Raw genomic sequence first — 22390 nt, forward strand, 5'->3', positions numbered from 1 at the left:
AGCATTTTTTGCTAACAGTAAAAACTGAAAGACACCTAAAAGTTTATCTCAGAAAGATAACAACATTGTGATACAATTAAACAATAGATTGCAAGACAGTAGCAAAAATTTGTTTGTGACTCACAAACAATATGGAATAAGTCAACCAGCAGAAGAACTCATGCAAACTAACAGCTTTCCTCACAGGTGTCAAGTGCTATCAGTGAACCGATACGCATTTCTCTGACAATTAGCGATGTTGAGCACCATCTCAGGTGCCTGTTGGCCAGGTTCACATCAAAGAGCTATTCTAGCTCTTTGCCTATTTTAAAATTAGGGTATATGTTTTCTTGTTTGAATTCTTTATAAACTTGAGATGCTAGCTCCTTATGTGGTTTGCAAATAATTTCTCCCATTTAAAAGGCCACCTTTGCATTTTGTTGTTTCTTTTCTTCTACAGAAACTTTTCAGTTTCATGTGGTCCCAATTATCCGTTTTTGCTTTTTTAGGCTGAGATTTTGGTGTGATAAATGAGAAGTCACTGCCAAGGCCTCCATCAGGAGTTCTATAGTTTAGGTCCTTTACCCACTTTGAGTTGATATTTGTGAATGGTAAAAGGAAAGGATCCAGTTTTGTTCTTTTCATTGTGGAAATCTAGTTTTCCCACCACCATTCATTTAAGAGACTGTCCTTTCCCCATTGTGCCTTGCTGCTGCCCTTGTTCAAAATTAGTTGAATATACATGATTTACTTCTGAGTTCTCTATTCTGTTCCACTAGTTTATCTCTCTGTTTTTATGTCAGAACAATACTATTTCAATTACTATAGGTTTTCAGGTTTCTAATGTAATTTTAAACCAGAAAGTGTAATGCTGCCAACTTTTTTTTTTTTCTTAGATGGCTTTAACTGCTTGGGTTATTTTGTGGTTCCCTATGAGTTTTAGGTTTGCCCTTTCATTTCTGAGATGAATGCCATTGGGATTTTTATAGCAATTGTTTTGACTCAATTTATTGCTTTAGATGGTATGGACGTTTTAACATTATCAATTCTTCCAATCCACAAGCTTGGAAAATATTTCCATTTATTTGTATTCTCTTCAACTTCTTTCATCAATGTTTCCTAGCTTTCAATGTACAGAACTTCCACTTCCTTCATTAAAGCTTTTATATATTTCTGATTTTATCATAAATGGGATTGTTGTCTTGATTTCTCTTTCAGACAGATTATTTATGCATAGACTTGCATAATGTACTTCTATATTTACAATACATATTAATTTATTCCTCTAAATTAACTATCTTATTGCATCTGCATATCTTATAACATCATGCTCTATACCTTATATATAATAAAGTTTATTTTAAAAATAAAAAATAGGGAACCAGCATTGTGGCATGAAAAGATTAAGCCACCATCTCCAATGCCAGCATCCCACATGGGTGTTGTTGTGAGTCCCAACTGCTCCACTTCTCTCTCTCTTTTTTTTTTTTTTTTTTAAGATTTATTTATTTGAAAGAGTTACACAGAGAGAGAAGGAGAGGCAGAGAGAACCAACCATCTGCTGGTTCACTCCCAATTGGCTGCAATGGCTGGAGCTGAGCCAGTTGAAAGTCAGGAGCCAGGAGCTTCCTCTAGGTCTCCCATGTGTGTACAGGGGCGCAAGGACTTGGGTTATCTTATACCATTTTCCCAGGCCACAGCAGAGAGCTGGATTGGAAGTGGAGCAGCTGGGTCTCGAACCAACGCCCATATGGGATGTCGTCTCTGCAGGCAGCGGCTTATCCTGCTATGCCACAGGGCCAGCCCCTGCTCCACTTCTGATCCAGCTCCCTTCTAATGTGTCTGGGAAAGCAGTGAGAGACGGCCCAAAGTACTTGGGTCCCTACACCCATGTAAGAGACCTAGATGAAGCTACCGACTTCTAGCTTTGGCCTGGTTCAGTCCAGCTGTTGAGGCCATATGGGGAGTGAACCAGTGGATCCAGGATCTATCTATGCCTCTGCCTCACTGTCTCTCTCTCTCTCATTCTCTATAACTGTGCCTTTCAAATAAATCTTCTAAAAAATTAAAAAGTAAGGGCTAGCATTATAGCATAGTGGGTAAAGCCACTGTCTGAGATGCTAGCATCCTGTGTGGGTGCTGGTTTGAGTCCTGGCAGCTCTACCTCCCATCCAGTTCCCCTATAATGGCCTGTGAAAGCAGTAGAGGATGGCCCAAGTGCTTGGGCCCCTGCAACCCAAATAGAAGAAGCTCCTGGCCTCTGCTTGGTTCATTCCTGGCGGTTGCAGTCAACTAGGAGTGAACCAGTAGATAGAAGACCTCTCTAACTCTTCCAAATAAACAAATAAATCTCTAAAAAATCAAAAACTAAAACATGAAATGTAAGATTATATATACATATGTGGCTGAAGACTGAAGTAATACATGAGTTTCCTTTTACTGCTATAGGCGGTGTAGTGAGAGAAGGCTGCCTACAACAGAAGACTTCAAGTAAATCACTAAATTTTATGTCTTAATCTGAATGATGGCTACACGGTTATTCACTATATTTTTCCTTTTACCTTTCTGTGAATTTTAAATATTTCATGACAAAATTTTACAAATAGCAATTTCAAGCATGAATATCAGATACATTAGTGTACCTAAAAATGACAAGATTCATTGTTGTCTTGTGAGTTTGATTATATTCATCTAAGCATTGATCCACAACATCATTAAATTGTTGAATACTTGGAATTTCAATATAAACTCTACTATCTCCTTCAAGGTCAGGGTTCATATAATCGCCAAACATGAGATTTCTTAAATCTTCTTCAGTTATCTACAGAAACAACATCAACAAATTACACTTTTTTTCTAAAATAAATGTAAGAAAATATAACAAATGTTTTTTCATACATGTTACAGAATGATTATTAGCTATTCTTTTAAACATCAGGGTACTAAGTAGTACTTACAAAATTAATACATGAAATTATTTCCTTATGAAATCAAAAGAAGAGACCTTTTTTATTATCATTTAAATTTGCTGTTATTGTTTCTAGAGGCTGGAGAAGTCATTCTGGGCAATTCCCATCCATTGAATGAGCATTGAAGACCCCTAGTATGGCACCGTATCATGTACTGTACATCCATTATGTCATTTAATCACTATCAGATTAGATTTTACTTCTTAAACAACTTGTTATATATGTTCACCTTAAGACACACCTCAAACACCTACCTACCTATGAGAAAAGCTAGAAGGACATGTTCCTTGAGAAGCAATACTATTTTTAAGATAAGTTAATTGATTTTAACCATTCCTGTTACTGTTCCACTTTAACCCCTTAAGTTTCCAATCACTGAATGTACTCACTGGAGCATTATCTTTCCTCAAGCGTGCAAAGACCATATCAAATGATTCTTTAAAATGTTCCTTTACAACACTTTTGGTTAACTTGAAGAGCCACTTTCGATCATCATCGCTAACAAGGCGGTCGTAGAAGACTCGGAGGACTTCGTGCACAAACAGTCGGATCATAGTGCGCTTGTTCTCTACAGAATCTCTTTCGATGAGTAAGCAGCCCCGGATGACTCGCGAAAAATCACGCAAGTTGAAAGTATAATGAGATTTTGCAGGAGTGGGCAAGAGATTCTCCATGGATCGCTTATATACCTGAATATATGAAAAGCAATGAAGCTAAAACAAATTGCTTACAATCAGCAAAGTCATGTCACAATGTCACAATATTTTATTTATCCTATCACAATATTTTATTTATCCTATCAGATTGTATCACCTTAGAAAACTGTAATGTCTCACATGCCATATAAGCACTTATTTACTTTGGTTGATAGCTTTCAACCAGGCATTACGAAGTTCAGAGAACGTGATATGATCTGACTCCATTCAAGCCACCAAGAAGTTAAAAACTGTAGTAGAAAGTAAAATGAAGTAACTTATTCTAAAGCATTCCAAATAAAGAAGAGGATGAGCTGATTTCCTTTGACTACCATTGACTTCAAAGCAGGAACTCATTCTTTCCCTTCTTCCTTCTTTAAAAAAATATTTTATTTATTTATTTATTTGAGAGGTAGAGTTACAGACAGAGAGAGAGAGAGACAGAGAGAAAGGTCTTCTGTCCACTGGTTCACTTCCCAAATGGCTGCAATGGCTGGAGCTGGGGCAATCCTAAGCCAGGAGTCAGGAACCTCTTTGGGATCTCCCACGTAGGTGCAGAGGCCCAAGCACTTGTGCCACCTTCCACTGCTTTCCCAGACCATTAGCAAGGAGCTGTATCAGAAGAGGAGTAATGGGGACACAAACTTGTGTGCAAGTGATATGCTGCCACTGCAGGCAGAGGCTGCCAGAGTGCTGGTTCCTCCTCCTTCTATTTTAGTTAGCTAGAATATGGGGGCCGGCACTGTGGGTCCTGCTGCACAGGCATCTCATATAGGTACTAGTTCAAGTCCTGGCTGCTTCAGAGCAGGCAGAGGAAGAAGCTGAGCCCCTGGGGAGAGTGGTACTGGTTCCAGGATTTTAAAACATGCCTCCAAGTCGGTTGCAATCTTACACTCAGAGCCAGCAGAGGAAGTGGCGGCTGAGCTCCTAAGCGGGAGACAGGCCATCTCCAGGAGACCCCCTCTATCTCTATGAGCTCCAAGCCAGCAAATCAACATACATATGTAGAACCCCTGTCCAGTGGGCACCCCCAGAGAATGACCCAATGAAAAAAAAGCAGTAACAGCTTAAAAACCAGGGACACTTCCTCAAAGCCAGAGTCCTGCTCAGGCACTCCACTGGTCTCCTCTCAGACCAGATGCTTTCTCTGTCACTTGCAATCAAATAAAAGTTTCTTTTCTGTCAAATCAAAATTTCTGCCTCTTTGCAAATTATTTCCTGGCTTTTTATTTCTATACTGAGCTGCTGAAAAGAACCCACGAAACTCTCTCTGGCAACAGCCCTCCCCTCCATGAACATTAACAATAAGCTGCTTAAATTGACTTCTTTTTAAAAAGACCAAGATAAAAAACATGAGGGAAGACAGAGAAGAGAATGGTAACACCATAGTAGGAACATAACAATTAGGGAAATAGCTATTATGTGGCAGATAATGGTTCCAGATAATTTCCTTAAAGCCACTTTGTCAAATAGGTATTATATACCATTTTTGTTTCAGATTATATTTATTATTTGAGAGGCAGAGTTAGAGAGAGATAGAGGGAGAAACAAAGAAAGGTCTTCCATTTGCAGATTCACTCCCCAAATGGCTATAACGGCCAGAGCCAAGCTGATCCAAAGCCAGAAGCCAGGAGCTTCCTCCAGGTCTCCAATTTGGGTGCTGGAGTACAAGCACTTGGGCCATCTTCTACTGCTCTGCCATGCCATAGCAGAGTGCTGGATCAGAAGAGGAGCAGCTGGGACTAGAACCAGTGCCCATATGGGATGCTGGCACTGCAGGCAGAGGCTTAGCCCATTATGCCACAGTGCCAGTGCCATAGCTGCCATTTTAGTGATTTAAAAACTGAGCCTGTAGTGGACATTTAACCTAATGGTTATGAGGCCTATGTCCCACATTTTACTACCTGGATTCAATGCCCAACTCCAGCGACCTACTAACACAGACCCCAGGAAGCAGCAGTTATGGCTCACATAATTGGGTTCCTGCCATTCATGTGGGAGACCTGGATTGAGTTACCAGCACCTGGGAATTCAGCTTGGCCCAGTCCTGGCAAAGGCAGGCATTTGGGGAAAGAATAAGAAAGAGACTGGCTTACTTGCCCTCCCTCCTAAATATTTAATTTTTTAAAAAATTATTTATTTATTGGAAAGTCAGAGTTACACAGAGAGAGGAGATGCAGAGAGAGAGAGAGAGGTCAGTCTTCCATCCACTGGCTCACTCCCTAATTGTCTGCAATGGCCAGAATTGAGCTGATCTGAAGCCAGGAGCTTCTTCTAGGTCTCCCACGTGGGTGCAGGGGCCCAAGGACTTGGGCCATCTTCTACTGCTGTCACAGGCCATAGCAGAGAGCTGGATCAGAAGCGGTGTGCATATGGGATGCCAGCACTTCAGGCCAGGGCATTAACTTGCTGTGCCACAGCGCCACCCCACCACCACCAAATATTTGATTTTAAAATCCAGTCAGGGGCTGGCGCTGTGGCGTAGCAGGTGGGGCCATCACCTACAGTGCTGGCATCCCGTGTGGGAGCTGGTTCGAGTCCTGGCTGCTCCACTTACCATCCAGCTCTCTGCTATGGCCTGGGAGAACAGTGGAAGATGACCCAAGTCCTTAGGCCCCTGCACCCACATGGGAGACCTGGAAGAAGCTCCTGGCTCCTGGCTTTGGAGCAGCTCAGCTCTGGCCATTGTGGCCAACTGGGGAGTGAACCAGCAGATGGAAGAGTTCTCTTTCTCTTTCTCTCACTCTGCCTCTCCTTCTCTTTCAAATAAATAAATAAATAAATAAATAAATAAATAAATAAATAAATCTTTTAAAAAATCCAGTCCATAAAAGAGCACATTACTTGTTAAAAATCATACTCATATTGGTAGAAATAGCGATCAGGTAGAGACTCTAATTTCAGAGACTGTGATTTTTCTATTCTTAAGTCTTCTGAACAACTTCTCTGATAATGAAGACCAAAGGAGATAGCTAAGGAAAAAAAGTAGTTATTTTAAAAAAAGAAAAAAACACCAAAAGCAAGGGCTCAATGGCACTAACATCTTTTACATGACATTTTTTTTTTTTTTTTACCTCCATAGTCCCACTGACTATTTGGTTCCCAACGATAAAGTACTCCGGGGTGAATTCGTGAGTCCTGAGGTAGAACGCTACAATCGATGAAAAGATTCGGACCATCGTTTCATCGCTGAAGGCATTAATGGTGCAGACGTTGAAGTGACGAACAAAACGGGGAGTGATGGGATTTCTTCCACCACCTGGCGGGCCCATGGCGGCAATCAGCTCGATGTCAACCAAAGTGATTTTACTGGTGTCCTTGAGGTCGTACCTGGAAAGCATGTAACAAGTGTTCACCTGCTACAGAGACTGCAGAATGAAGCGGAATATAGATCACCCCAGAAATGTAACCTCATTTTGGCTTCTCTAAAAGGAGTAACTTTAGGTAGTGCTTCAAGTGGGACAGAATTCGATTTCTCGGCCGGCGCCGCAGCTCACTAGGCTAATCCTCCGCCTTGCGGCGCCGGCACACCGGGTTCTAGTCCTGGTCGGGGCACCGGATTCTGTCCCGGTTGCCCCTCTTCCAGGCCAGCTCTCTGCTGTGGCCAGGGAGTGCAGTGGAGGATGGCCCAAGTGCTTGGGCCCTGCACCCCATGGGAGACCAGGAGAAGCACCTGGCTCCTGCCATTGGATCAGCGCGGTGCGCCGGCCGCAGCGCGCTACCGCGGCGGCCATTGGAGGGTGAACCAACGGCAAAAAGGAAGACCTTCCTCTCTGTCTCTCTCTCTCACTGTCCACTCTGTCAAAAATAATAAAAAAAAAAAAAAAAAAAGAATTCGATTTCTCCCTGCAACACCTAGCTCTGTTGCCCAGGTTCAGTGTTCCTACAATGTCTCCTCTTCTGCCCTTTCTGTCTTCCCCTCTACTCTTTGTTCCGTTGCATTCTGCACTTTTCCTATTTCCTAAAATCCAAAAGCATAAATGAGTGCTTCCACAACCACTTGTGGCTGGTAATAAGGAGACTGTGTGTATGTCCGTTTTTACCTAGCACAATGCTGGTTTGTGCCTTTTGTCCTGGAGCCATTATTAACAACACCTCGCTTTTACTCCCAGAAAGGTCCCAGTTTGATGAATTACATAGTTCTAGGAACAGCAAAGTTCTCATTGTCCTCCTCTTATGCAGCACACTTTGTTGCACAGAAGGAGACCCCTGGAGGGAATAATAAGGCTTCAAAGGCCTTTGAATTGGGAAAAGTGCATCTTAATGACACAATGTGTTTGGAACCACATGGTGTAAGCCAGCAGCCATTACCAACAGGCCATTGTGTCCTTCGCTGTGAATGCTCTTGAACAAAAGGAAAGGTTGGGGGAGAAAGCTATATAGCCAATCCTTCAACTAAGAGCACACCAGAAAGAATGAAAGCATTATTTGGTTTTTGACAATAACCCTAACTCCAGCCCACTCAGAGCGTCCCGTCCCACCTCCTGGGGAGGACAAACTGAGGAACCCCTGTGAGCTGACAGTCCAGCAGCAGGAGCTCACAGAAGACAGACGTGAGCACAGCGGGACCACAGCATGCAGCAGTGCCTTTACCCAGTACATCGTGTCAGATGAGCAAGTAAACATTTTAAGGCAAACTAAAAGGCAAGAAACACAATTTGAGGAGACACAGCAAGCATCAGAACCAGACATGGCAGGGGTGCTGAAAATATCAGAATGGGAGTTTGCAACAATTATGATTAAAAAGATACGGGCACTAGTGGATAAAGCAGATAGCATATAAGAACAGACAGCGGTATACAAGAGAGATGGAAATCCTAAGAAAGAACCAAAAATTAACACTGGAAAAGATGGGTACTGTAACACAAATTGAGAATGCTCATGAGCTTGCAAATAGGCTGGATGAGGCTAAGGAAGGGACCTCTGAGCTTGAGGATATGTTAAAAGAAATCTCAAAAACTAAAAAAGACTGACAAAAACAGGATAGGGTATCTGAGGCCTGTGGGATATGTTATATCACCAAAGACACAAATTCAGCATATATTATATGGGGATTTGAATACCAGAAGGAGAGAAAGGGACACAAGACATATTTGAAATAATGACTGAGAATTTCTCCCATATAAATGTCAGGCCACAAACCAAGTATTCAGGAAGCTCAGAGAAACAGCAAACAGAATAAATAAAACAAAAATAAAGCAACCCCACACCTAGTCACAGCATTTTTCAGCTACAGAAAATGAAGAGAAAGAAACATTCCTGAAAGAAGTAAGAGGAAAAAAACACTTTTCTATAGAGAATTGAAGATAAGAATTACACCCAACATTCAACTTCTCAGAAATCATACAAGCCAGAAGAGAATGAAATAGTTAAAGTGTTGAAAGAGAAAAGAAAAAGCTCCACTAACATAGAATTCTGTACCCTATGAGACTGTCCTTCAAAAACAAAGCAGAAATAAAGACTTTCAGACAAACAAAAATTTGGGGAATTTATTGCTCATCAACCTGCCTTGAAAGAAAATGTTGCAAGTTTGTTAGACAGAAAGAAAAGGATGTGGGCCAGAAACCTTGATCTGTATAAAGAAAGACCATCATAGAAGGAAGAAGTAAAGACAGGAGTTTTTCTTAATCTTTATTGATCTGACAGCTGTTTGTTTGAAATAATGATAGCATTTCTGTTTCAAGATGGCGGAATACAAGTGCCCAGCATTTATCCCCTCCTCCACAGAGAACCAGAACAAATACAGAACCTACATTTCAAGGTAAGTACCAGAGAAAGAGCACCAGAACTCAGCATGGGAGATACAGGCATGTGCAGCACGGGAGATCGGGAGATTCTGCGATGCCATCACAGAGGGGAAGCAAAGCCTGGTGGCAACAGCAACCCTGGCCACGCAGTTGGGGGAGTTTCCCACGAGAAGGCTGATGGTTAATGGCAGAACCCCAGTAGATCCTGTCTCCACAGATGCTGTACACTGGCTACCCTAGCTACAGAGGGAAGTGGTTGTCACAGGCTTGGAGCCCAATAAGGGGAGCTACCTGGATTATGCCCAGAAGCTTTGCTTCAGAAAACAAACTCACACCATCTCTCCCTACCCTTCAGGGCACAGGGTGTGGCAGTGTGGCATCATCTCCAGAAAAGAGCCACTGTCAGAATTTCCACTGCCATAAGGGACAGAAACTCACGCATATCCCCCTCCATAGGGTGGGTCCCCTACATATTGCAGTGCATAACCATGAAGACCTACAGCCTCACACACACACTAGATCCAGCAGCACAGCTGTGATCCCACACGGTACTCTGCATTAGTGCACAGGTGGTTCCTAACACCCATTAAGCCATCACCTGCGACACTGACATCCCATATGGGTGCCAGTTCAAATCTCAGCTGTTCCACTTCCTAACCAGCTCCCTGCTAATGCACCTGGGAGAGCAGTGGAAGATGGCCCAAGTGCTTGGGCTCCTGCCACCCATATGGGAGACCCAGAAGAAGCTCCTGGCTCCTGGCTTCGTTTTGGCCTCGCCCTGGCTGTTGCACCCATTTGGGCATGAACCAGCAGATGGAAGATCTCTCTTTCTCTTGAACTCTGTCTCTCCCTCTCTCTGTAACTGTGCATTTCAAATAAATAAAATAAATCTTTAAAAAAATACTAATGAAATGCCCAATAAATAACTCAAAAAACAATACAAGGAACCTCAGTGGGATGCAAGAGAACACAGACAGATGGTTGAATTAGGAAAAAAAAAAATGCAGGGCACAAATGAAAAATTCCATAAGGAAACTGAGACATTTAAAAGTAACAAAACAGAAATCTCAGAAATGAAGAACTCAGAAGTCAAATGAAAAATAGAGTTGAGGGGCTGGTGCTGTGGCACAGCAGGTTAAGCTGCTATCTGCAGCACCAGCATCCCATATGGGCACCGGTTTGAGTCCAGACTATTTCACTTCTGATCCAGCTCCCTGCTAATGTCCCCAGGAAAAGCAGCTGAAGATGGCCCAAGTGCTTGGGCTCCTGCACCCATGTGGGAGACCTGGATGAACTCTTGATTCCTGGCTTTGGCCTGGCCCAGTCGCAGCCATTGCAGCCATCTGGGGAGTCAAACAGCAGATCGAAGATATCTCTCTCTCTCTCTCTCTCTCTCTCTCTCTCTCCCACCCCACTCTATAATTCTGACTTTAAAAACAAAAAATAAGAAATAAAAATAAAATAAAGAACTTCAAAGTCTCAACAGATAACATCAAGCAGAAAAAAAAGTATCTGTACTCAAAGACAGGTCTTACGAAATATCCCAGTCACAAAGAAAAAAGGAAAAAGAATGATAACAGACTCAGAGAAGTCTGGGACACAATTAAGTGAACAAATACTTGAATTCTGGAGTTTCTGGAAGGGGAAGCAAAGAGAAAAAGCATAGAAAATCTATACAAGGAAATAGTAACTGACAGCTTCCCAGTCTGGAGAATGATATGGACTCCTAGGGTTTGGGTGTTAGTTTGGGTGTCCTCCAAAGGCACCAAGAAGATAGAAACTTAATCCAATTATGGTGTTCAGAGGTGGGCCCTTTGGGAAGTCATGTGATTGGGTGAGATTTCCAGGGTGCAGCCCCTGTGACCAAATCACGATGGCTTCAGGCGGAGAGGCAAGGACGGAGTTGCACACAGTCTCTGTGTCATCTCAGGACTGCCAACAATGATGCCATCACAGGATGCTAAAATGATGGGGCTGCCGGATCTTGGAATGTGAATCTCCAAAAACTATGAGCCAGAATAAACCTTATTCCCTTCTAATTAAGTCCTTTTATGAGTTTTGTGGTAGTCATTAAATGCTGACTAATATATGGCCATCCATAAAACCCCAAATAGACATGACAAGAAAAATATCCTTAATGCAGGGTATTATAGTCAAGACAAAGAATTCTAAAACTTGGAAGAAACAAAAACCAAAATATAAAATGAGATGACTTCAGCGTAACTTATTAAGATCAGTTAAGGGGTAGGGGTTTGGTGCAGCAGTTAAATCTTTGTTTGGGACACCCACATCCCTTATCAGGGCACCTAGGTTCAAGTCCCAGATACCCCACTTCCAGTCCAGCTTCCTGCTAATGCCTGGGATCAGTAGGTGGTGGCTCAAGTGTAGCTCAAGTACTTGGATCCCCACTACCCTATGGGAGATTGGAGTTCCTGGCTCCTGGCTTCAGCAGGCCCCAACTTTTACATGTAGACATCTGGGGAGTGACTCAACAAATGGAAAATCTCTGTCTCTCTGTCTCTGTCTCATTGCCTTTCAAATAAAAACAAATCAACATTTAAAAATCAGACCCATTCAACGTTTACCAATTTCCACAGTCAAAAAATTGTCGTAATAATTCAATAGGAGGTTGAGCTCCGTATTTCTCCAATGCAGGCATATTCATATCATCTATAAAAATTATACACTTCTTTCCCATTGGTGGTCCAAAAACTCCTTTGCGTCTTTTATCCAATCTAGCCATTATAATGTTCTAAAAATTTAAAGAGAAAGAATGGCCTATATACCTATAATTGAATTGCAAATTTATTATCAGCACTGCTTATATTAGGTCAGTATCAATAAGAAATCTATGCTGCCAGAATCCATGACATTTCTATAATTATTTCTATTATTACCACTTATTTAGTTTAGTAGTGAGTAACTTAACATAAAGAGCCATATTTAGCACTAGAAAAGAAATAATGGCAAAGAGTATTGTGTGTGTGTGTTTATTTATCCATATTTAGGATGATACTAAACTTAATATCCAATATCACTCAAAGAACAATTATTAAAATCTTTCTATGCACTCAGAATTGTTACATATACATATTTATAGTGCACACACATGTATAATTCTGCATTGTTTTCCTCAGTGGCTACCCCATCGCATCTATTAATATTTACTTACCTAATATTTAAAAGCACTAATCTTAACAGCCTTTAGCTAACATGGGTGTGGATGCTTTGTCTATTTTTGTGTGTGTGGAAGACCCAGATCTATTTGTAAAGCTATTACAAAGACAAAACAATTCATTTGAATGATTTTGAGGCTTCATCTCAGTTTCACTTGTTCTGTTACAGAAAACAAACCTAGAGGCTGGAAACCAGATGTAACTTAAGAAGCTATAACGGCGCAGACAGGGGAAGCATGTTGGAAGGAGGAAGGCTAGCCAGAAGCTTCTGTGGTAGTGGTGGTGTCTGTGGCTGGGAGGCTTCCAAAGAGGTCACCGGGTGATGCTGAATTAATCTGGGTCCCATTTCATTAAAACACTCTGTGGATGAGCAGAGGATAGGATTCCCTAGAGATCTCTGCCTCTCTTCATAGGTGATCAAGTTGTCTTTGGTCCCAAAGAGGCCTATCTTAGCGACAGCCTCTCTCCCACCCAGCCTACCTGCACCTCCCAGCTCCTGTGCATTTCACCCTGTTCTGTGTATTCTAAAACCACTTTTGAAATTCACATGTCCATTGCAAAAGTGAGTAATGAAGGTACTATTTTCATTCACTCCACACTGAAGAAGCCCTAAGTTTGTATAAATCTGAAGTGAAGGGAAATCTATAGGCTGAAAATGACAGAAAAGAGGTCAGGAGAGAATGCCAAGTCACAAATTTAGGAAGAGGGGATAAAAGGGCAATTAGCAGTCTTTATGATGTTTCATCTCGCACTGGGGGCAAAGGGTGGGATGCATCGCTACACAGAAATTCACACAGTAGTAGTTCACGGTGTGAAAGCTCCCAGGAGCAGCAAATGCCCCTCAACTCCCAAAAGCAGAGTCTAGAAAAAACAGAAAGTTCCCTTCATCCCCTCACCAACCCAACCCTGCCTGCAGGTGTGTGTGGTTTTTTTCCTCAATAACTCAGTATTAATGTAAAATGTTCTCCTAAGCTTTTTCACTAAAACATAATTTTACTAAAATTCATTCAAGCTTTCCAGTTATTTATCTAACAAACAATTTTAAACACCAACATAAGGTAAAAAAATAAAATAAAATCCAAACTGGAGTTCCACATTTCTGGTCTTACACTAACCTGCACCTGGTTGGCACTGGTCCGTGCAGAGAAGTTAATATAAAAAGGAAAGTACCGGTCCTTTTCCAAGTGATTCATCAGCTTATCTTTCACATACACCGATTTTCCTGTACCTGTTGGACCCACAAAAAGCATCGGCCTGTATGAAAACAAGGAAGACAGCATTCAGAATGGAAAACACTCTACTAGAGGAAGCTGGAGTTAGCTGAAAGCTTAAACAATAAGCAAACCATCTTAATCTACTAACTCCCAATTTTACCAATAATTGCTACTTCATGGAAGACTGGCGAAACTAACAAAAAATTGGGCATTTTTTTTGCCTAATGTTGCAGGTACTTTAAAAGCTAACAAACTATTATTTAAATAGATTCATATTGCTAAATACAAAACCACTCACAAAACAAGTAATAGCATCCTTAACTTTGCAAAACAGAAAGCTTAAAGTCTTCTCCTCATAGAAGTGATGCATTTGTACTTTCCAGTTATGGGGATAGGCACAGGGGTAGCAAAGTGGAATAGAAAAATGAAGTGAAGAGCATAAGACAGCTGTGGTTTGCTTCACAGCTGTCTCTGTCCCAGAGAGACAGAATGACAGGGAATTCTAAAGCTAACAATTACATGTACCTATTACTGGTAGCATTCTTAAGCCAATTCAGTTACTAATTGGAAATATTTGTCTAGAAGCAAACTCCGAGAAAGACTTTTTACCTTAAAAAAAAAAAACGACATTTATGCATATTATGTAAATTGTCTGGTTTGGTCTTGATGATCAATCATGCCTAGTGTTTTTAAAAAGAAAATAACTATCACAGTGTTATAAAGAAAGCTGGGAGATAGGCTTCCACAGGACACTCCTAGGTTTCTGGGTTTCTAATCAGTTACATGTATTCTTTTTTTTTTTTTTTTAAAGATATACTTATTTGTTTGAAAGGCTTAGAGAGAGAGGTCTTCCATCTACTGGTTTACTTCCCAAATGGTGTCAACAGCTGAAGCTGGGCTGATCCAAAGCCAGGAGCCAGGAGCTTCTTCCAGGTTTCCCACATGGGTGCAGGGGCCCAAGCACTTGGGCCATCTTCCACTGCTTTCCCAGGCCATAGCAGAGAGCTGGATCAGAAGTGGAGCAGCTGGGACTTGAACTGATGCCCATATGAGATGTCAGCACTGCAGGCAGTGGCTTTACTCACTGCGCCACAGCACCAGCCCCTACATATATTCTTTATTTTTTTTTATGTGCCCTGCTGATTTAAGTCCGAGTTTTTAATATTCATCTTAAGTGCAAGCCATGGGATATATGCGAAAAATTCCCAGCGTCATGAGAGAGAGTGGGTCATGCTCAGTTTGTACTACTATTACAAGTAAGAGAAACGTAGCGTGGTATAACAGACAATGAAGGGATCAGTGATGTGGCATAGCAGTTGAAGCCGCTGCCTGCAACAATGGCATCCATAAGGGCATGGGTTCACGTCACAGCTGCTCCACTTCTGATCTTGCTAATAGCCTGGGAAAACAAAAGCGACAGAGGATGGCCCAAGTGTTTGGGCCCCTGCTCCCATGTGAGAGACCTAGATGAAGCTCTTGGCTTTGGACTGGACCAGCCCTGACTGTAGCAGCCATCTGGGGAGTCTGTCTCTCCTCACTCTGCTCTGTAACTCTGGCTTTCAAATAAAATAAGTAAGTGTTTTAAAAAAACAAAGACTATAAAATATGCTGACAAGGGCTTTGGAGTGGGCAACGAGCAACCTGGATCCTGGTTTTGCCAGTAGCAGAGCTGACACTCTGGACCTCTCAATCAGTCCCCTAGGGTCTCGGTTCCCTGTGGATGGATGACCTCAATGTTCACCTCAAACATTACTATGATCCTATTAAAATGACACCATTATATTTAACATCAGTGTTTACAGCATAGTTCCTTACTTCGCATAGGTAACACTCAAATCCATTAGAAATGTGTATCTAATGGTGTCCATGGTGGGGACTATGATGTCTTGAATCTTGACACGTTTATCTTCTAAATTAGTACTTTTAATTAATTCATTCCAGTGGAGCCAGCGGCCTCGGTTTTTAAACTATAAGAGAATACAAGTTTAAAAATATTGAAATTATGCTGTTATATTTAGTTTTAAAAAAAATACGTGAGCCATATAAAATAACTAACATTTTTAAGTCACGAAGCAGATTCATCAAATAAGCATCCATGAATATACCACCCAACTTAAAAAAATACATTTTCTTTAGTTTTTAAAATAAATTTTTATCATAAATTCAACATATCTGGAATTTTGTGTACTTTTAACTTTATGTCTTCTTAATATTAATCTTCCAAAAGTGTCTTCAAGGGGTCTTTTTATGTATTTACTGAGTATTTACTTTCAAGTCAATGTAACTTGTAAGTTTTAATTTACTGGATTTTGCTTCCTGCTTTTTCCATTTTAAAATAAATGGGCAACATTGTAGTTAAAAGCAAAGTCTCACATGAACTCTCCATATTTGTTTCCCTAGAATTATTCTGTGGCATGTTGATCCAGGCTGGTATTCAACCATCATATACCAGCATGGCTGCACCAATTGTTCTGACATCGCAATTCTTCTGAACCACAGGCATAACAGCCGCTGTCCTGACATACAGGTATCACCTCCGTGCCTCCCAATCTGCGCCAGCCCAACCACTGCCTTTTCCTCCAGGCTGTCCTGGCTTCTCCCTGGCTACCTCCCATCCTCCTACTATCAAAGCAACTGAATAGTTAAAACCTGACAAAGCAGCAAGAGTGCATTGTGCTGCTCTGATTCCCGAGAATCTTCTCCTGGATTCTAGCCAAAAGTACATGTTTATGGTGTATGTTTCCATGGTGATCATTCTGCACATTTGAGTAAAAGTTTCATTAGCTACTCATATTCTTATCTTTTTAACTCTCATTCATATCAAAGTTATTTACACACACAATTTAGAGACAGAAGTTTTACAAGTTTAAGAAAAACAATAGTTCCCGGCCGGCGCAACGGCTCACTTGGCTAATCCTCCGCCTTGGGGCGCCGGCACACCAGGTTCTAGTTCCGGTCAGGGGGCCGGATTCTGTCCTGGTTGCCCCTCTTCCAGGCCAGCTCTCTGCTGTGGCCTGGGAATGCAGTGAAGGATGGCCCAAGTGTTTGGGCCATGCACCCCATGGGAGACCAGGAGGAAGCACCTGCTTCCTGGCTTCGGATCAGCGCAATGCGCCGGCTGCAGCGTGCTGGCTGCGGCGGCCATTGGAGGGTGAACCAACGCCAAAGGAAGACCTTTCTCTCTGTCTCTCTCACTGTCCACTCTGCCTGTCAAAAACAAACAAACAAACAAAAAACCACAATAGTTCCCTACTCCCATTCTCCCTTTCCCAGTGGCAACTATCTTTACCTCTTTATGGTGGGTATTTTGACATTTACTTTCAATTCTCTTTTAAGATTTATTTATTTCAAAGGCACAGTTACAGAGATAGAGGGAAATACAGAGAAATCTTTCATCCACTGGTCCACTCCCCACATGCAGCAGTGGCTAGGGCTGGGGCAAGCCAAAGCCAGGAGCCTGGAACTCCATGCAGGTCTCCAATATGGATTCCAGTGGCCCAGGAACTTGGGCCATCTCCTACTGCTTCCCCAGGCACATTCATAGGGAGTTGGACTGGAAGTGGAGCAGTCTGGACACACATCAGTGCCCATATGGGATGCCAGTGTCATAGGTAGTGGCTTAACCCATTGCACCACACCACAATGCCTGCCCCTTTACCTTCCATTCTTTTTATTTTTTTATTTTTTATTTGACAGAGTTAGTGAGGGAGACAGATAGAGAGAAAGGTCTTCCTTACGTTGGTTCACTCCACCAAATGGCTGCAATGGCTGGAGCTGTACAGATCCGAAGCCAGGAACCAGGTGCTTCCTCCCGGTCTCCCATGTGGGTGCAGGGGCCCAAGCACTTAGGCCATCTTTCACTGCTATCCCAGGCCACAGCAGAGAGCTGGATTGGAAGAGGAGCAGCTGGGACTAGAACCGGCACCCATATGGGATGCTAGCACCACAGGCGGAGGATTAACCTAGTGCACCATGGCACGGGCCCCTAGGTAAAGTTTTAAGTAAAGCTCCATCTAGGCCTTATGTAATTCTTTTGTTGGGAAACAGAATTTCTATGCATCAAATGGGACAGGCCTTGTGTACAGCAGGTTAAACTGCTACTTGGGATGCCTACGTCCCCTTGTTGGAGCACAGGTTCTAGTCCTGCCTGCTCTGCACCTGATCCAACTTCCTGCTAATGTGCCAGGAGAAGCAGCAGGAGATGGCGCAAGTACTCAAGTCCTTGCCACCCACAAGAGAGTCAGGCACAGTTCCAAGCTCCTGGCTTTGGCCTGGCCTAAACACAGCTGTTGCAGTCATCTGAGGAGTGAACCAGCAAAGAGAAGATTGATCTCTCTCTCCCCTCCTGCCCCCTTCTGTCACTCTCTGCCTTTCAAAAATAAATCAAACAGGTGCCAGCACTGTGACACAGCAGGTTAAGTCGTGTTAAGTTACCCTCTGTGGCACTGGCATCCCCTGTGAGCACTGGTTGGAGTCCTGGCTGCTCCACTTCCAATTCAGTTCCCTGCTAAAGTACATAGCAAAGCATCCACATGGGAGACCCAACTGAAGCTCCTGGCTTTAGAGCAGCCCAGTGGCTATTTGGGGAGTGAACCGCCAGATCAAAGACCTCTCTCTATCTCTCCCTCTCTGTAAGTCTGCCTTTCAAATAAATAAATAAACCTTTAAAAATCATTTTAAAAAATATTATGAATAAAATATTACAATCTTTGCTCTTTCAAAGAACTCTTGTAATTTCTTTTATAAAGTGGAAAAAATAAATACATTTACATATGAAAATTACTAACATTATTAAAGCAAATCTGTCTGCACTCCCAGAAGCTGTGGGAGGAAAAAAAAAAGATACAGGACTAAAAAGGTAACCACAGGAGTCAAAATTTCCCTGGGATGGAAACACAGGAGCTCTGTCTGCCAATCCATGGTGCTGCGTTTCATGTCTTTTATCCTAGCCAGCACTTTACGTCTTACCTCATACGTGTAGTCATAGACCAGGCCTTTTTCTTCAAACTGGCATTCCCATTTACCCACCAGGGCTGGCACTGGTATGTCTTCATCTTTCCCCATTATGGTAGATCGTATGAAAGCATCAAAAGCAAGGCGACCGTCTGTATCACAACTTCCTCCAAGGGACCAAATCAAAGAGAATATGAAGCAAGCCTATTGGTGGGAAAAATTTTGAAGATTTATAGAAATTATTTTTTTAAAAAATTTTAAAAGCACTAACATTTAGCATGAGTTGAAAAGGTATATTATATATACATATGTATGTATAGACATAAACACATATATACATGTGTGTATACACACACATATACATACACACAAATATATGAATGGAGTGCAACTAAGCCATGTAAGTATTCATTTAGCTGGCAATATCTTTCAAAATAAAATTATAAATGTATATACAAATTGATCTAATAATTTCTTTTTTTTTTCTAAAGATTTTATTTATTTATTTGAGAGGTAGAGTTACATTCTGTGAGAGAGAAAGCCATAGAGAGAGGTCTTCCATCCACTGGTTCACTCCCCAGATGGCCACAATGGCCAGAGCTGTGCTGATCTGAAGCTAGGAGCTTCTTCCAGGTCTCCCATGTGGATACAGGGGCCCAAGCGCCTGGGCCATCTTCTACTGCCTTCCTAGGCCACAGCAGAGAGCTGGTTCAGAAGAGAAGCAGCTGGGACTAGAACCGGCGCCCAAATTGGATGCTGGCGTCACAGAGATAGGCTTAACCTACTGAGCCACACTGTCAGCCCCAATAATTTCTCTTTTAGAAATTTATACTGTGACTGGTGTTGTGTTGTAGTGGGTACAGCTGCCACCTGCGGTGCCTGTATCCCATATTGGCGCCAGTTCGAGTCCTGGCTACTCCATTTCCAATCCAGCTCTCTGCTGTGGCCTGGGAAAGCAGTATAAGATGGCTCAAATCCTTGGGCCCCTACACCCGCGTGGGAGACCTGGAAGAAGCTCCTGGCTCCTGGATTCAGATCGGCACAGCTCTGGCCATTGCAATCAACTGGGGAGTGAACCGCTGGATGGAAGACCTCTCTCTCTCTGCCTCTTTCTCTCTGTGTAACTCTGACTTTCAAATAAATAAGAAATATTTTTAAAAAGATATTAATACTAACACAGTTTCACCTGTAAAAGTGATATATGTACAAGAAACTCACTGCAGCATTATTTGTAATAGCAAAAGCTCAGAAGCAACACAAAATGTCTTTCCACATGTGTTCAGCATAATTAGATTGTGCTTTATCTACTGAGATACATGCAGCTGTTAAAAATAAAGTTCACTTGGGGCTGACATTGTGGCACGTCAGGTTAAGCCAAGGCCTAAGACACCAGCATCCTCTAAGAGCATTGGTTCAAGTTTCTGCTCCACATCCCATCCAGCTTCCTGCTAATGTTCCTGAGAAAGCAAAAGATGGCCTAAGTACTTGAACCCCTTGCATCCACGTGGGAGACCCATTTGGAGTTCCAGGCTCCTGGCTTCTGCCTGGCCTGGCCCTCATCATTGTGGCCATTTGAGGAATGAGCTAGTAGATGGAAGATACTCCCCTGTCCCTTTCCTTTTCAGTAAGTAAAATAAATATTTTTTTTAAAAAGTATTTGAGTACTAAAATGGAAGTCTCCAGGATAAATTTTAAGTGGCAAATGATCTATATTAGTACATACATGTATGTTAACACATGAAATACATACATATTTAAAACACATATAAATTTGTTTATAGCACATGTAAAATGAGAATATATATAAGTACATGCATAAAATAACTCTAAAGGGCTAGAGAGGGTACTGGTAATACTACTTAACACACTGGGGACCTCATAGATGGAAAACTTTCCACACTTTGAATTGTACTCTAGGTACATGCCTTGTCTAGTCAAAAATGAAGCTATTTTATTTCAAGAGAAAATATTTAACAAGGTATCAACCTAAGTCTTTAAAATTGATTCTGAACTCTGAAAAAGCTGGCAACTTAGGTTTTTCAATAAAAGGAAAATCTTCAGGAAATACTTGAGGGTTACACGGGTGAGCTACTTCTATGACACTTTGCTTTTGCAAAAGCGAACTTTTTCAGTACAGAAAACGTTTAAAATCAGTTCTGTGAAAAGCATTCCCAAACCTAGGGAAAATGGGGAATAAATAAATCACACTTCTTCTCTGTTCATCTTGTAAAATGTTGGGCACAAAGGCGAACAGGAAGGAGACAGGGAAGAGGTTATGACCTGCGGTGAGCCCAGGAATCTGAGGTGTCTGAGGCAGCAAAGGGAAGAGGAACAGCGGCAGGGAACAGCTACTGCTGAGGCCTTTAGGAGTTAGGTTGCAGATGGGAATGGAAGGGAAAACCAGGGAAAAGGAAAAACCTCTTTGCTTTTGCCACCTTTGGCAACTTCCACTCACTACTGCCATGGTCTTTGGCCTCCTCTGACCTCCAGACGTGGGCTGGCAGGGACTGCTGACTCCTCCCTGCCAAAAGCTGGGTGCCCACCCTGGTCTTCCATGGCAAGTGCCTGTGCAGCCACATGCCGGATTCACACTAGACAGAACCAATGCACCTGTGACTCAAATTGTTTTCATATTACATCACTTTCCTAAGAGTTTACCAAATTATGACTTCTTGTTAAGTAATTGCTGTGGCTCATTTCGACATACTTTACTCTCTTTAAACTGTTTCTTAGTACCAGACCAGCAGGCGAGAGCCGCCCGTGCGTCTTCAGCTGTTCTTTCAGGGATGGCTCCCCAAACAGCTCTGCTTCCTGTAGTGTCTGTCTCAATACAAATCTAATTTGCAAGAAGCATGTTTTACTCTGCAGTTAAAAGCCACCTCGGGCGTGAGACCAACCATAATCCAGACACGGATGTGCTTGCTTGTAGGATCGCTCTCCACCACATCACAGAGCAGCGACTCAAAGAGGCGCGTGAGAGACACAACCGCGTTGCTGCTGCTCGTGGGAATCAGCTCCTGCCAAGTGAGGAGAAGACGACACTTTTTTTAACTTCCACCCTGCCTGGACAGTAAAAGAAAATACATACATTTAAATAAATACATTTTAAAAACTTAAATTATAGGAGTGATGAAAACATTTCTCAAGTATTTTAGCTTGGCATGTTAAATTACAAGATTTCAACTTCTCTGGATGAAAACTTCTATTGTAAGAGATTAAATGGTGTCCTAAGGATAGCAGAAATGGAGCCTCTTCTAGCCATTCATTAATCTATTAAAAAAATTTATGAAAAATAATATTCGACCTATATACCTACTTGCCAGCCAAGAGACTTGGAAATAAGAGATATAATCCCTGAAAAGGAGCAACATTAAAATTAAACAGATAAAAAAAAAATATGGTACAACAGTGATGCGGGTAGAAGGAACCTTGTAGAATACATGGGCTAAACAATTAGCTCAGACCCAAGGAAGACTTCCCGGAGGAAGAGCCACGGAGCTGAATTAGGAAGGAAAGTCTAAGTTAGCAAGGAGGAAGGATGTTTCACGCAGAGAAAGCTACAAAATACAAAGCAACAGAGACATGAGCAGAGGCAGATGATTAAGGGGGTTCTGTAGGATGTGCAAATAGGGTGTGAAGGAGGAATGGCTAAATAAG

The 22390-nt window shown here is 42.1% G+C and overlaps 1 protein-coding gene across 1 annotated transcript in view; it reads right to left on the minus strand.

Annotated features, from left to right (window-relative positions):
- DNAH12 (dynein axonemal heavy chain 12) overlaps positions 1-22390 on the minus strand; it is a 215349-nt gene that overhangs the window by 100734 nt on the left and 92225 nt on the right. Inside the window, exons 34-41 of the mRNA XM_062200177.1 lie at positions 21631-21750; positions 18749-18937; positions 15596-15747; positions 13682-13820; positions 11976-12142; positions 6718-6973; positions 3338-3637; positions 2622-2800 (exon numbers count right to left, since the gene is read on the minus strand). Of these exons, the coding sequence (XP_062056161.1) occupies positions 2622-2800; positions 3338-3637; positions 6718-6973; positions 11976-12142; positions 13682-13820; positions 15596-15747; positions 18749-18937; positions 21631-21750 (1502 nt within the window). The remainder of the gene's footprint in view (positions 1-2621; positions 2801-3337; positions 3638-6717; positions 6974-11975; positions 12143-13681; positions 13821-15595; positions 15748-18748; positions 18938-21630; positions 21751-22390) is intronic.

This window comes from Lepus europaeus, chromosome 9 (assembly GCF_033115175.1).
Source record: "Lepus europaeus isolate LE1 chromosome 9, mLepTim1.pri, whole genome shotgun sequence".
Classification (NCBI taxonomy): domain Eukaryota; kingdom Metazoa; phylum Chordata; class Mammalia; order Lagomorpha; family Leporidae; genus Lepus; species Lepus europaeus.